Below are 16,535 nucleotides of genomic sequence, written 5' to 3' on the forward strand. Positions count from 1 at the left end.
TGCTGCCAAGGGGATGAGGAACAACTGTTGAAGGACTGTGATGTGACAAAGCAACCAAATGCTTCATCTCAGCTTTTGGCCCCAGATGGCAGGTTTCAGATCCACCATCATCTCACACACCACATCTGGGAACCAGAGCTTACCTCCTGCAGTTGCAGCAGCTGGATCACCTGGATCCAGCACAGCACAGCTGACCCTGTGTGTGCCATACATCAGCTGGGTGAAGAGCAACCAGGAGATCAGTACTTGTGCTTCTTTTCACCTCATTAAAAATCTGGACAGTTGAAACCCACTTTTAGTGAGAAGAGTCTTTAATCAAATCAGGGGTCCATTGCATAAGAGTTTGATGTTACAATAAAATGTGCACAAACCAGTGAACCATCCCACAATTTAGTTTTGTGATTTTCCACCACTGCCTACACAAACAGAGCTAAAGGTTTGTGACAGCTGCTTGTGTTTCGATTATCTCTTTCAGGATCTCAAAGTTCAAAACCACATTCTAGAGAAGCAACTGGCAGAAGGAAATTATTTCTAACAGCCCATCCACAGAAGAGGCCCCATTTTGTTATTAATTACTCATATTGCCATAGAACCTAATTGTCCCAGCCAAGAATAGAGGCTCACTGTGTTCATTCTGTACAAACAGGAGGGCAAGGGCAGGCCTTGTCCCAAGGACCTCACCCTCTACAAACTCCTGCTCCAAGCTCCACGTTAAACCACTGCCAGCTCTGCAAGAAGCCTCATCTAGTGCCCAACACACCCCACGAGATTTCAGCCAGCCTGAATTCCCAAAGAACTGCAGAAGTCACACCTCACAGATTTAAATGAAGGTTTTCCACGTATTCCCACTGTAAAGGTCGTCCCACAGGCTGGATCTCACTGCAATAAAGCCTGTCACTTAACTTTTCCCCATGCAGCAATAGGAACAAGGGGTATACTTTGTGGGATGAGGGTACCCACAGACAGCAGGCAAGGAGAGGCAGGATGCATTCCTTGCAGGGAGAGGTGGCAGGAATTTGGTTTCTCCCACCAGCAATGAACCACTAGGTGTATGGAAAGAGCAAAGGAAAAATGAAGCATTTCAACCAGCTGCAGGGATTAGTAAATGCTGATGTGAAAATCTCAGTCCCTGCAGAGAAGAGCTGTGGTTCAGGAAGAGATAAGTGGGAAGGCTGTAACAAATTGTGGGATGACAGCCAGAAACAGTCAGCCTCCAAAGGGGGAAAGAGCAAAGCAGAAAGGGCACCTCAGAGTGAGAGATGGGGATGTATTCCAGGATCCCAGGTACTTTCCACCTGCTCTGGATGAGCAGAATATGAGGGAGGGGGACCACAAAGGGATGGGACAGCCCACAGGGGACATGGCTCTCCGATGAGGTGCTGATGATCTCTAAGCACAAGGGCTTTTGCCACTGAAACAACTGCCAAATAATGAACTGAGAAACCAAAGAGTTCTATCTGAGTTTTTCATCCTCGTTTTTCCTTTAGTTTTGATTGTGATAAAGTAGCAAAACTACCACAACACCATTCCTGTAAATGGCCTTACTGGTCACCCTGGCACCAGTGGGAGACAGTGCCAGTGCACACCCCGGCCAGTGAGCACAGGGCAGTAGACTGCTTTGGCTTTCTGGTTGACCAGTTTTTTTAAATGGAAGCATTTGGAAGATAAATGATTGGACTAAATCTGAGAAAAATCTGTGCTTTCCTTGTGATTTAGTCACAGATTTCCTTTGAAATGATGGCTGAACAACCTATCCCACCACAGCTTCTAGGCCTCTATAACTTATCTTTAAATTCCTCTTATTATTCCTTAACACCAAATCCCTGACAAAGTCCTATTTCCACAGTAAAATCTCTCATCTTCTATTTATTGTGCCAGGCATCGCAGAATCCCCAGGTGTTAGTCAAGCAATAAATAACAATTTATCCCATCCTGCTGAGGCTCCTGCCAAACTGCAGCTCACAGAACAACAACATTCTGAATTTTCAGCCTGTTTCTGATTTCCCGGAGCGCAGTCTGTGCTGCCACAGGGTAACAAAGAACTAGACCTGCCTGCTAACAAAACTACCTTTTAATAACTACAACTGGCTTCAGCTGATGTTTTCACTACTCTGTGTGCAAGTGACACCTTTCAGACACACACGAGCAGTGGTTAATTATTCCAGCGGGTTTTACTGCACCAGAGTCTCTTTCCACTGAAGACCCCAACCAATGTCAGTGTCCCTGGAGGGCTGGATGTGATACTCATCCCTCTGGCAGCAGCCAAGGTCATGCTGACTCACTCCCTCTGGCTTTTCCCTGCATCCACCCAGTGCCAGTGCTCCGGTAAGTGCTTTACTATTCACTACACTGTCACTTGCAAAGCTGCAATTCCTTTCTCCACAGGCAGCACAAACCATTGGACTGCAGGCTGCTAAAAGTGTTGCTTATCAGGTTTTGGACACTTTTTTTCAAGGAGTAGATTACTTCCTGCTACAAAAATAACTGATGGCAGGAGAAGAAATCCCTGTTGCAGGGTTTGGGGGCAGAATGCAGGATCACCTTTCCCAAACCTGCTTCTTCAGACTGGAATATTTAATAACCACATCTTTGAGCAGTGGCAACAAAGCAGCAGTTCTCAGTACCCAGCCCAGCATCAGCTGGGGGTGCCCAACTCAAGCTCTCACTGGTTAGGAAACCAGGGGCTACATTTCAAGAAGCATCTTACAACTGAGAGACATTTATAGAATAAAAAGTGAGTACAGCATGGTCACCTGCAACTGTTCCTGCTATACCCAGGGAAAGGATTATTTATACCCAAACAAGGCTCATTTTATGTTTAAGTGTCTTCCCATCAGTCTAATCTGCTACAAAAGTAAATCCAACAACCATAAAAGCACAGGCATGACTCTGAGTGTCTCTAACAACAGCCCAAGGAACAGTGAGTCAAGCACTTTTCAAACACAAGTGCTAAAACTATGATCAAGGTATCACTGCATTTTCTGGTCTTAAATAAATATCCCTCCACAAGCAAGTAGACAGAAAATACTTTAAACTACAAATCATGATGCAGTATTAAATAACTACAGCAAAAGATATTTAAAGCTAGGAGTCTATGTGTGTATCACAACAACCACTCAGGTATGTGATCTGTAATTTCAAAGCATGTGGGCAAAAAGAAGTAATATAGGTTTTAATGCAAAGTTGCTCAGCCTGCTTAATAAAGCAAACCCAATGTTTTCCAATACAAATGAAATACAGACTCTGGGGACAAATTGCCCAATCTGATCTAAGTCTGATAATTCAGTTCTGATACTTCAATATAGATTTTATTTCATGAATAGAAACCATCTAAGAATCTACAGCATCACTGTAACATGAAATTCAGCACATTTAGAAAAAATGTTGTCCCTGAACTGTGTTGTTCCAGATTTGCTACTATTTTTACCCAGTTGAGCTTACAGCATCTTAAGTGAAAGATTTGTTATTATCAGATGGCAACCATCAGCCCTTATCTGGCAGAGAAATGAAAAGCTTACCTAATGCCCAAGAAATGGAATTACCTAATGCCCGAAGTAATGTACTCCTAACAATGCCATCTCCCTTATTGATATACACAGACAATTATAGTCCATCTAAATTCTGTTTCTCTTCTCTAATGTTATATATCATACACTTTATTTCACAGGAGTCCTTGGTACCGTATCCTTACAATTTACCCTAAAATTTGTCACCAAGGACCCATATTTATGACGGAGATTTTATGGATTAATAATTGATCTAGTGCATATTTTTAGCTTACTGCAGATGGAAGATCCATGTCAGCTGAAAACTCTTTCCTTCAGATTTCTGCTGTGTTCTGTGTTTGGTTGTGGGTTTGGTTTTTTTCACCTTGCTCTTACACATTTGGGGCTGGTCAAGTGCATGCACATGAGCAGTCACAGAAGCTCAGCAGAGTTATGACAACTCATTAAACAGCAAGAACAAGATCACATGCTTGAGACACAATAATTATAATTATGCCAGTTCTTCCTACTCTGGTGGGAAAAAATCCGAATTCTCAGCTTGTAACACATTTTATCACTTGCATGTTGATGACAGTGCTGTTTGCCGGCGGGTGGTAGGCAGAGATTCAACAATAAATCATGGCCCTCTTTTATCTTTGACTTACCCATGGAGGCAGGACTTCAGCATTGGTCTTCAAGTCACATCTGCTGCAAATGACCCTTAGGCACAATTCTGAATAGAGGATATATTGTTAGAGATAGCATTCTTCGCATGGGATGCTTAAATCCAACCTTTCCTAACTGTTTGTAGGTGGGAATTACAAACAGTTATCCAAGAAAGAAAGAAAGGACAGTGTAAATGTTCCCTTCAACTAAACTCAGGTGAACTCTGCATGTTTGCCATTGCTGTGCAGCCACCTGGAATTATCCAGAACCATGCAAACTTTTAATGCTTTGTAAAAGCTCTATGAGGAATTCAGGTATGAGCAAAAATTTTAAAGTTTTGCTACTCACCTTAAACAGAAAAGTCCCACGAGCTTGTCTTTATAAATACTATTTATTATAGGAACTACAAGCTACTGAGAGTACATATTTAATAAAAAAATCACATATTCAAGCTGGACAATTACAGTTGTTAAGTATCTTGGCTTAGCTATCAAATTGAGAACCAGAGGCAATGACTACACACCCACTTTAGCCCAATTGTGAAGTCTCCATCTGCCTCCAGACCAAGTGCTCCAGCTCTCTTAACACTCAAATGCCAAAAGGTTCAGAGTTCTACCTTTCTGGGCAGGGCCAGGATTCAGTGCAGTTCAGCATCCTGCACTTTGCCTTGTGGATGTGAGTAGACAATGTCTACTCCAGTCCTGGGGAGACAAAATCCAAATCATACTCTGTTCATGTTTGGCCAAGAGCCAAGCTTTTATAAATTAATGATTTCACCAAGCTACTTGTTCCCATTGCCTGACCCAAATTCCCATCTTTACCCTTAAAAGCTTGCTTTCGTCCTTCTATCTCAGCTTTATGACTACTAGGAGCTGGGTTTCCCCCTCTAAGTACCCAAAACAAAACTGCAGCTGTTAGCAGCTTCCAGCTTCCCTCCATGGGAATTAGTCATTAGCCAGTGATGACAAACAGCAGTTTGCACTTCATTCTCAGTACACTGACATTTAAATCCATCCAGAGTGACTAAGGCATCCAAGGAAAGCCTGTTTGATGCTGACAGACTTCCCAGAGTACAACTCAAATGCGTGTCACCTGTGAGCTCTGAAAGATCACAGAATTAAAAACAAACACAGACCAAAGAAACACAAACCACCCAGTGAAGTTTATGTAATTTAGCTGGAATGTCCCCAGAGGTGATTGACTGAAGTGAAAGGTGACTGACTCTGGTAACTGAAGATGTCTTTCATGCCTCCTGGCTCAGCACAGTGTTGTCTCTATCACTGGTAGAGAATTATTTGCTGTGTAGATGGGTTGAAGACAGTGCAGAGGTAACTTAGGTGTGATTCAGGGGAGGAGGGGTGATGGAGAAGGTACAGCAGCACCATGTGGATAATGGGCCCCATTCCCAGTGCTGACCAAAAAGTCTGAGCGCAGTATCTAACCTAACTGGGCATCAGTTGTCTTGTCTGGGCTTTAATAAGTAATTTCAGAAACCATAGGGTATTTTTTTTTTTAAATAAAGGGAGTTGAGTTTCCTAAAGCCTTATGGAAGGGTGTCTTCTTCCTATGCACCCACACAGCCAATCTGATTTTAAAGCTGCCCTAAAAGTGATTTTTCCAAGGATGATTTAAATGGTGAGGCTGCTACAAAGCAGAGGGGACAAATCCTGGGTTGTCTCATTTTCAGTCCATGCTAAAACAGCATTTTGAAGTATTTCTAGGAACCCCTCATGTCCTTACAACATCTGAGCATAGTATGGAAGACCTAGTCTGCCAAAAATGGCCAGATTTGTTACATTCATACAATGACAAGAAGGCTCTTTAATATAAAAAACTTCAGTTCCACATCTTGGAGAGCAGCAAATGAACACTAAGTAAGATATAGGGCAAAGATTGAAAAAAAAATGTGAAAGTACATAAACCATCATGAACAGGAGACAAACACTGTACAGGAATGAGGCTGCAGACAGAGAGGGAGAAAACCCAAGAGAGATGAAGAAAATGGGATTGGACACATTTCAGTCTTAGTGAAAGCCTTTTGATGTCTCATAGGTCTGTCCCAAAACCATAGATTTAGGACAGTGGCCTGCTCCTTCTTTTAACTATCAAGTTAATTAAATTTTGATAGTGAAAGAAATTTAGAAACATAGATATTATGATCTCAAAATTATTTTTAATACTTCCCTCTGCAGAGAAGTAGACATCCCCACAAAACACTAATCTGTAACCTAGCATAATTTCTGCCTAATTTCTACCTGGCTACTTCTGCTTTAGGCACCTGCCCTTGCTCAGGCACATTTTTCACCTTCTGACTAGTCCCAGCTACTTCCATCTGTAGCTAGTCTGTACTCACAGACATTCACTCATTGCATTCACAATACAGTACAAAAAAATTGCTGGTTTCTCCTCATAATTATCTGCTGTGAGTGATGCAAGTGATGAAAGGACAAAGGGCACATTCATGTCTCTACACACTATATCAATTCCTCTAAATTAGGAAAATACTCTCCTCCCACATAAAATTAGTGTTTTTGATTTCTCAAGGAAATTAGGAAAGAAGAGGGCTATGAAAGTCACAGAACAAATGTAAGACAGTTCAGCAGAAATGAATGTATGCTTTTCAGTCTCAGCCATTATAATTGAAAATCATCCCTCCCAAAAAAGAAAAAAAAGTACAGAATTGTACTGAATTAAACATTACCCCCTCAGGTATCACACAAAGAGGGAAGGAAAATACAGAGGCAAAGCCCTACAATGCTGCAGAGATGTGAGGGAAGCAGGAGCAAGCCAGATTTTACTCTCATTGTCCATATGGAGAAAACACTAATGCAAAAACATGAGAATGGGGTACTGAAGAAAAAACACATTCAATTTAACTTCAAGAAGAAACCTCTTCTTCTAGAAGGCCTCAATACAGCCAGAAAAACTCATGATCTTGTATGCATTATTCTCAAACTGCCAATTGCATAAGGTATATAAAAGTTGCCCAGGTGCAAATTCACTCTATTTGACTTTGAGAATGCTCCTCATTTTACCATGATGAATCCTCACAAATTACTGTTTCACGTCAAATCTTATTTCCCCGCCACTGTTTTGCCCCTCTTGCACTTTCAGTAAAGCCAGGTGTTCACTCTGAATGCTGTGGTGTATACAGACTGTACACACACATCCGGAGAAAGAAAATCCACTAGGCAACACAGAAGGGAAGGAAAAGTATTTCACCCAAAGGAAGGTGAAAAGATGGTAGCAAATTATTTCTTTTCTAATCCGCTATAAAAAGGCCTAAATCCAAACAGATGTGGACCTTCAGATTAAAATCTCTCCTGTGACCCCTTGTTTTACATTCATAAGCCTTTCACAGGAAGTAGTTCATAATAATAATGTCTGGCTCACCCATTAACACCTCAATCAGCCACATTAGATTTGGTACTAATGCAATATTTCCTAGAAAATCTATGGAAAATTTACTTTTCCGTGACAGAAAATCCAGTTCTAACTTCCATTTATTTCTGAGGAGTTCACCCAGATGACTGATTCAATCAGAATCGCTCAGATTAGGAAGAGATTTATTTGATGAAAGAGTAAAATGAAAAAAAATAGTTTACCTATTGGGAGAAAACAAACTGAAGTCTGTTTAGATTTGTTTAGTGAATATGTGAGCCCCCAGTGTTGAAAGCTGACCAGCCCTGCTAAAGGGCTGGCTATTATAGGAGGACTAATATTGCATGTTCATCTGTACTGGCTGCTAAGGATACAACACAATTACTGAGAGCCACTGGGAACACAAGTCCTTGGAAAAAAACCAAAAGGTTCATCTACATTTTTTTTTTTTTTTTGCGTGCTGCCAAAGCTCCAACAATAGTCCTAATTTCCCCTAACATGAATCCAGCTGCTTATGTTTTCTGTAGGCTAATGCACAGGATTCATTTCCTCTTGGAGGAATCAATCCCGATGTAATTTGATGAGCATCTCTCTTAACATCAGTACCCACTGCAGCAGCTCATCCTGACCCCCTCTTCCCCCCACATTCATTCCTCTCTTTGTGCTGACTTTTAGGCAAAGGTAAAACAGTTCACTGGGAGATATTGTGAATCAGATGATGAAACCAATCTGGGTTATAGACAGCAACAACCCCTCCTCGGTTATTTTTAACTGAGGTTAGTTTCCTACCCTGCTGTGACAGAATGAACAGTTGCACAGCTGAGAGCCAGAAAAGGGGCAGGAATGGCAGAAGGAGACGTAGGATTGTCTTGCTGAGACATGAGCACATCAAACTCCACCCTTAGTAACCCCAGGTCACTGCAGACTTAATAACAAGCAAGAGAAAATGAAATTCAAGCACTGAGTGAGGCTGTGGGCCTGCTGACAGTCATTGTTTCCAGGCAGGACTTTACTGTGTCTAGGGGAACTCACAGCAACCCACCACTCGAATTTAACTGTGCACAGTGGGCACCCTTCAGAGACTTTGCACTGCTCAAGGCCATGGCCGTCTGCCCCCTTTCTCCCCTAGTGCAACCTCCTCTCACAGCAAGACCAGCTCTGCACTCAGACCAGGTTCCTGAGGGCTATATCCAGTTGGGGCTTGAAAAGTTCCATGGGAAGAGACTGCACAACCTCTCTGGGCAACCTATGGGACCGCCCATGCTCACGGGGGAACAGATCTACCTTCAATTCAGTCTGAACCTCTGTAGTTTCAATTTATGTCAGTTATCTGTTGTCCTCCCACCCTTCACAGAATGGCTGCAGTTGGAAGGGACCACTGGAGGTCAGCTAGTCCAACCTCCCTTCCTCCAGGAAAGGAGATTCCACAACCATTCTGGGCAACCTCTTCCAGTGCTTGGTCACCTGCATAGTAAAGAAGTTCTCCCTCATGTTAAGGTGGAACTTGCTGTGCAATAATTTCAGCCCATTGCCTCTTGTCCTATTGCTCAGCACCACCAGGAAGAGCCTGGTCCATCCTCTTGACACCCTTTCCTTCAGATACTATTGACATTGATAAGGCCCCCTCTCATTTGTCTCTTCTCAAGGCTGAACAGACCCAGCTCCCTCAGCCTACCCCTGCAAAAGAGATACTCCTGTCCCTTCATCTTAGTCACCCTCTGCTGGACCTGCTCCAGGAGCTCCATGTCCATCTTCTCCTGAGGATCCCAAACCTGCACACTGCACTCCAGATGCACCTCACCAGAGCTGAGCAGAGGGGCAGGATCCCCTCCCTCCGCCTGATGGCAATGCTCTTCCTAATGCCCCTAATGCCCCCCAGGACGCCACTGGCCCCACAAGGGCACTTCTCTGGCTCATGGACAGCTTGTTTTCCAGCAGAACCCCCAGGTCCTTCTCTACAAAGCTGCTTCCCAGCAGGTCAGCACCCAGCCAGGCGCATGGGGTTATCCCCAGACACATGATCCTTGACTTGCCTTTTCTGAATTTCAGAAGGTTCTTCTGTGCCCATCTTTCCCATCTCTGTTGAGGTCCTTCTGAAGGGCTCACAGCCCTCTGGGCTATCAGCCACTCTTCCCAGCTTTGCCAGCAGTGAACTTGCTGAGGAGGTGTCTGCCCCTTCATCCAAGTCACTGAGTAAGAAGTTAAAATAATACTGGACCCAGTACTATCCCTTGGGAAAAACCACTGATGACAGGCCTCCAGCTAGAGGTAGAGAGCATTTCTGCAAAAAGCCTGGCTCTGGCACCTCAATACACTTTGTGTGATGGACAGACTGATGCTGGGTCCCTCACAGCCCTCTCTTTTCTAGGCTGAACAAGCTCAGCCACCTCAGCCTCTCCTCACAGGGCAAGCGCTTCAGCTCTTGACCATCTTGGTGGTCCTTTGCTGAATGCAGTCCAGTTTTTCCATGTCTTTTTCATATTAAGGGAGCCTGAACTGGATGCTGTTTTCTAGATGTGGTTTAACAACTGCCAGTTTCAAAGTGATAATCACTCCTCTCAATTTACCAGCTCTTCTTCTGCTACTAAAGGCTCAGGATGCCATTAGAATTCTCAGTGTCAGGACACATGGCTGTCCAACATTAAGCTCACTCTCCTCGAGGATTCCCAAATCCTTTGTCACAAACCTGACCCTCAGTGAGTCAGTCAGCCTGAACGCCCTCATCTCTGAGCTGGGTGCTGGGCAGCACAGCCTTCCTGAGTGACACAACATGAGCAGGCACCAAAGACCAAGTGGTGAGATCAGGATGAGATGCAAAAAATGTTTCGCCTCATCTGACACAAGCCCACAGATGCTGTCACTGGAAGGAGGTGTAAAGAAATACTGAGATGGCATCCCAAGCTCCGTGTTTGGAACACATTCAGCATTGGGGAGAATTTAGAACATCTCAGTGGGATTTATGAGCCACTTCACTTTCCTAAGCATCCTGTGATGTAGACAGGTGGGTATCAGAATGCATATTTAAGAGAGCTGTATTTGGGATGCTCCTTGGGACGAGTCTCCCCCTCTTCCAGCCTTTTTGGATCCAGAGAAGTCCCACCAAATGTACACTTCAAAGATGGAGGAGGCAGAGGTGATTCAGGCAGCAGAAGGACGAGAGGTTTTGGAGAACAGTGGGGGAGCTGGAGGGGCAGCGTCACTTCACAAGAGAGGAGAGATGGAGACTGAGTCACTTGTGCTGAAATAGTGCAAGAAAGAGCAGAACAGAAAAGAAGCTGCCAGAGAGACCTTCACCTCTACTCCTCAAAAAAACCTTTCAGAAACAGACCAAGAATTACTTCTGGAAGGCCTATTAGTAAAGGGAGTAAGCACTTCATAATCATTGATGCAACATTTCTGTGAGGTAAAGAAAATAAACACCTGCCAAGGACAAGGCTGCTCACCACCAGCCTAGTTTCCAATCATTTACCAGGGATAACTTGCTTTTAAGTAAAGCAAGCACGAAACTGCCTGGAAATAACATATCCAGTGCCATGTGCAGTCCAGTAGAAGAGTTTATCTCCACAGAATGAAATACATAAAAGCCAAGAAACCAAGTGAGACATTGCCTAAATTAGTCACAAAGGGAGTCAAGGAGAGGAACAGCTGCCATGTTCATGATTTGATTCCCAAAGAGAAATCTCTGCTAGGATTTCCCAGGCCTAACTCTTGCAGAATCGGACACCAAAGCCTTCCATCTCCATTTAATCATGAGCAGATATGACTGATATTTCTCTGCTTTTAAAACTTTCCAGACCATGAGTGCCCAGTAGCTGTTCAGAGAACCATGGAATGGCTGAGGTTGGAAGGGACCCCCATGCCAAAGCAGGGACAGCTCCTGCAAACAGGCAAAAAGATCAATACGGAGCCATTTTACACTTCCATTAAAAGAAACAGAACTAACAATACACATTATTCTTACAGCAAGTGCAGTGTGAACATGTAAGACCAGATATAATAAAACCACTGGAAGATGTTTTACATAAAATATGATGGTAAGTAAATTCCCAACTCAGCAAGACAATGAAAACATGCTACCTATAGCTACATAGCTATCCCATGGCTAATAGCAACAAGTCCTAGTCTCTGAATTTTTATTAAAATTAAAAGGCACATCAGCCGTAGTGACATTCTGAACAGGGGCCTAAAACTATAGTGTTTCACCAAAGACCCAAAATTCTACTAGACTGAGATGTAATTGACTGGAGAAATGTCATTTTCAGACTGGGAAAAAAACCCAAAAACCAAAACCCTATGAAAATTAATGAAGTCTTAAATAATAATAGTGGGTTTGCAACATAAGTTTATCTCATGGCCCAAAACATCAAAATCTTGGACTAAAGCAGAGACCTCTGAAGACAACAGAAGAAACATCAGAGGTTACTAAAACAATTCATATTGAAGGCTGGATAGTATATATCCTGCCTACAAGTATTAATATTTAATGTAATATATTGTAATTTGCTTTTACTTCAACATCCTATAATGGCCTTAGTTTCCCATTTCACTCTCCAGTGATGGAAATTATTGTATAGCTGAGGTATTGCCACTTATATGGAAAATGACTGCCGAAGTCCACTGGAGTTTTGGATTGCCAAAGAGGATGGGAGAAGACTTCAGATCCCAGCCTGCCAAACCATGGCTGAGTAGGTAAAGATAAGCTCTTCAACTGAATGAGGTCCTAACAGCAGAACACAAGAAATCAATAATAAAACTATTAAAAGACTTGCCTCCAAAAAAAAAAATCGACCCCAGTAACTGAATCTGTTCAGAGAAGGTCTGCAGAAGAAGAGGTAACTGTCCTAACATAATCCTGTGGCCACCCTCTTGCACCTACTACTCCTTGGGAATGGACAAACTACTTATTCTAACACAAACCCGAGGCCTAATTTCTATGCCCCAATATGGCTTCAAAGAGGATGCAAATGCAGTGAAGAGCAAAGCACAGATTCCTGCTAGTCAGTCAGTCAGCCTTGGCATTTGATGTCCTACCACTGGGCAGCATGTTCTTGCAAGGGCCTGCTGGACACAAAAGGACACAAAAACCCTCCTCCACACCTTTTGGATGGTGCTTTACTAAAACAAAAACGTGTCTTTGGACTTCTGTGCCCCCTCAAGAGCTTTCAGACAGAAGCCTACAGTCCCATGTCTACATTCCACAGGACAATTTGCCTGAACTACCTGAATTCTGCCTCACTGGGGCTGTCGGAGGCACCATTTGCTTGTGTCTCACTGTTACAGGTCTGGCTTGTGCTGAGGGAACTGTCATAATGGAGGTGCTAACACAGAAGCAGAAAACAGATCACAGTAACAAGAAAGGCTAAGAGAAAATTCTCCTTTACAGGGCGCATGTGCAGTAAGAATCAGTGTGGTTTCTGTTATAAAGGTTAAAAGCAAGTAAAAATTGCTTGTAGCCTAGGTGAGGAATGGAAATGCTGTAGCTGCTGCTAAGGAGAGCTCTGGAATTGAGAGCCCTGGGTCTGGATTGGGAACCTGAGAAGCTCCACTCTCACTTGGCATCAGGCAAGCTACGTGTTTTCTCCTGTTCCTCCCTCTGTGAATACCCCATCAGCATCCATGCTGTGGCTGGCACAGCATGAAGGCATGGCCCCACGGGAGATACTCTGGGCTGCAGAGCATGCAACCCCACTGACTTCAAGGGGCAGGTAAACAGGAAGAGAGTTTGTGCCCATCTTTGATTTCAATTAAATGCATTAATTAATCCCTCTAGTTTCATAATTTCAACTCATTTTCCTTGCCCTATCTCTTCTATCTGTGGTCACATGTGTCATCCTGGCTTCTCATCACTCTTCTTCTGTACATGACTATGGGGAGATAACAGCTAGCTGCAGCCTTGCTTATCTCCTTCTTCATATTCTTCTTCTTTTTTTCCCAAAAACTGCATTGCACTTTACCCTTTTAATTCTGTTCCTCTGTTACTGTCGGGTCATTTCCAACAGCACTGCCTTCATGCCAGTGCCAAATTGTGTATCTCTATCCCTCGCTGATTACTGATCTCAAAAGTCCTGAGCCTGCTCCATAGGCTCAGGGGGGCAGGGAGGCAGAGATCAAGTTTAAGGAGATCAATAATCAATAGATTTTTCTGAAAAACAGTTTTATTCTTCATATTGAAAATTTAATGTTCTCAACTCTTCTGGACACTGAATCAAGTCTGTAGCATAACTCACTTACCTGCAAGTAAAATGAAACCTTTATTTTATTAAAAATACTTCTAAAAGGGCATCAGTTAGTATTCTAAAAATATAAACCTAAATTATTTAAGTTTTTTAAGTGGATTCCCTCCATATGGAATATGTTCATGGTTTCTAAGAGAAATGTCATTAATTCTAACAGAATTTCTGCACATTCTACATAGCAGGGTTTTGTTTTGGAGTTTTTTTGTGGAACAAAAAGATACATTCTAAATTTGTGAGAATACCTGTTTGACGCTTTACCTTCTGTTCACAAAACCTAGTCAGTTACATCCTGAGGTGGTGATATAAAAACAGCATGAAGTGCCGAGCTGTGAGTGCTGCATACCTGTGCACACACCCCCTGTCCATATCCCCCAAGTGTACGTGCACTCTGTTAACAGTCTCAAGTTACTTCCCTTAAGGATGAACACAGGGAGGGCGATGATTTTTCGGAGTCATGTTTACCAGATCTGAAAGGTAAGGTGCAACACCCACCTACTGCATACTTCGAGTGTTACAAAAACACATTTGAAAGAAAACCTCAAATCACCCCTCCAAATAAACACTTCACCCTTTCAGCATGACGCAGAAGTTTAATTTCCAATGATGGGTGACCTCGAGACTGTTGTACACCCCTCCTTTCCCAACAGCAGCGATTCCCCTCACTGGTAGAATAAAGCGGGTCTATAAATAACTTCAAAAGGAATCGTCTCTCTCCTCACGCACTGCAGACAGCTGTTTACAGAGATTCCGACTCCTTATGCCCTGCGTTGGCCCAGCTCTCATCCTACTGTTTCCTTTGCTCTCCCTAAGAAAGCCTGGGGCGATGCGGCGCAGGCAGGATCGGGGGGACCCTCCACTGCCGCAAACGCCTGTTCCCACAACTTCAGGCTGCCGGCGGCAGGAGCCGGAGCGCGACCCCGGGGAAATTTCTCAGGGCAAAGGGTTTGCGATCTCGTGTAATCCGTCCTTAAGCTCCGCGCTCCCGGCTGATCCTCGGCCCCGGGAAACCCTCCTCCCCGCCGGCGCTCCGGGGCCACGGCAGCCCCGCTCTCCCTTCCACCCGCAGGGCCGGGCACGGAGAGGCGGGGGCGCCCCGCTGCCGCCCGCAGCCCCCGGCCCCGGGGCCGCACAAAAGCCCGGGCTGCCTCACCTCCTTCAGCTGCTCCAGCTCCTGCTTGAGGCCGTCATACTCCGCCTCCAGCTCATCGTACTGCTGCTTGAGGGTGAGCTTCTCCTCCAGCACCACCAGCCCATACTCCGCCGCCTGGATCTTCTCGTGGGTCGTCTCGGAGAGCTCCCGGGTCAGCCGCTCGATCTCGCTCTTGTAGTGGTCTGCGCCCTGCAGCACCTCCTCCGCAGCCATAGCCCCGCCGGCAGTGCCGCGCCGCCGGGCAGGCAGCCGGGGGGCGGGCGCGGCTGAGGGGCGGCACCGGCGGGGCCGGGGACGGAGCCGGAGCCGGGGCCGGGGCCGGAGCCGGGGCCGGGGCCGGGCTGTGGGGGCCGGGGCCGGGCTGTGGGGGCCGGGGCCGGGCTGTGGGGGCCGGGGCCGGGCTGTGGGGGCCGCCTGCGGCAGCCGCCGCCGAGCGCCGTCCGCCCCGCCGCAGCCGCGGCCCCTCGTCCCCCGCCGGCCGCCCGGGAGGCCGCGGCGCCTCTCCCGGCCCTGCGGCGGCCCCGGCGGCGGGCGGGCGGCCGAGCCCCGCTGGCCGGAGAGGCGGCGGCGCGCCGGAGGCCGGGGCGGCGAGCGGGGCGGCCGGGAGCGCGCCTTCGTGCGGCGGCTCCCGCAGAGATGCTGCTGCTGCTGCTGGCGCCCGCCTCCTCCCGCGGCGCCGGCACCGCCGCCTCCCTTGCACACGGTCCCTCCCCTGCGCTCTTTAAGATGACAGCGTCCTCAGGGCTGGCGGTGCCGCCGGGCGGGAGGGGAAGCGGCGCGGCGGCGGAGCGGCCGGAGCGGTGCGGAGCCGCGATGTGGGCACTGCTGTGGCTGCGGGGCTGCTCCCGCCCGGGCCCCCTCCCTGCCGCTGCCCTCCCGCCCCTCCGCCGCCGTGTCAGCGCCTCTGGGCTCCGCTCAGCGTGCTGCAGCCATGGCCGCAGCGCCTATAAGTAGAGAGGGAGATGGAGCCCAGCAAACTGCGGGGTGGCGGCCGCAAGTATTGCCCTGCTATTTCGGGAAACTGGGAAGGCAGTTAGCTGCTGTCTGCCCTGTCCTCGGTGAATGAGTGCGTTTGGGTATGGTCAAGGCAACCTGAACGCGAAACAGCAGCGGGGTCGGGGCGCTGGGCTGGGGCTGCTCTTCTATCACCATTAGCACAAGGTCTCAGTGCCGCCGATTAGACAGCAGGACAAAACTGATTCAGCTCAGAGGCGGTCACACCATTGTTTCTCTGTCAAATTAACCGGAGGACCTGATACATAGATTATGTCAGTTTTATGCTGGCTTTATGCTGGCTGCAGAAAGACAGACGCTACTTGTCCAGCATAAAATTGGAGTGGTGCAGACAGACAGTAACTGATCTCTTACAAAGCCTGCCAGTAAAAAGTTAACACACCAAATTAGGGTCATTTTACATATTTGAACTGGAAGACTGCGTTCATCCTGGGTCAGTGTCATAGCTTTTTGCTTGTGATTGTTTTTGGTTTTGGTTTTTTTGTGGGGTTTTTTGTTTGGTTGGTTTTGTGTTTTGTTTTGTTGTTTTTTTGTGGGTTTTTTTTTTTTTTTTTTTTTTTTTTTTTTTTTTTTTTTTTTTTTGTGTGTGTGTTTTTTGGTTGG

The 16,535-nt window shown here is 45.9% G+C and overlaps 1 protein-coding gene across 8 annotated transcripts in view; it reads right to left on the reverse strand.

Annotated features, from left to right (window-relative positions):
• Nucleotides 1-15,204, reverse strand: part of BICD1 (BICD cargo adaptor 1) — a 167,166-nt gene extending 151,962 nt beyond the window's left edge. For all 8 annotated transcript variants that reach the window (XR_010743673.1, XM_066319743.1, XM_066319749.1 and 5 more), the window contains exon 1: nucleotides 14,919-15,204. Coding sequence is in view for 7 of the 8 variants with exons in the window: in XM_066319743.1 (XP_066175840.1) it covers nucleotides 14,919-15,131 (213 nt within the window). In the remaining variant the exon portion in view is untranslated. The remainder of the gene's footprint in view (nucleotides 1-14,918) is intronic.
• Between the last annotated feature and the right edge of the window lie 1,331 nt (nucleotides 15,205-16,535).

The sequence above is a fragment of the Sylvia atricapilla genome, chromosome 5, assembly GCF_009819655.1.
Source record: "Sylvia atricapilla isolate bSylAtr1 chromosome 5, bSylAtr1.pri, whole genome shotgun sequence".
NCBI lineage: Eukaryota > Metazoa > Chordata > Aves > Passeriformes > Sylviidae > Sylvia > Sylvia atricapilla.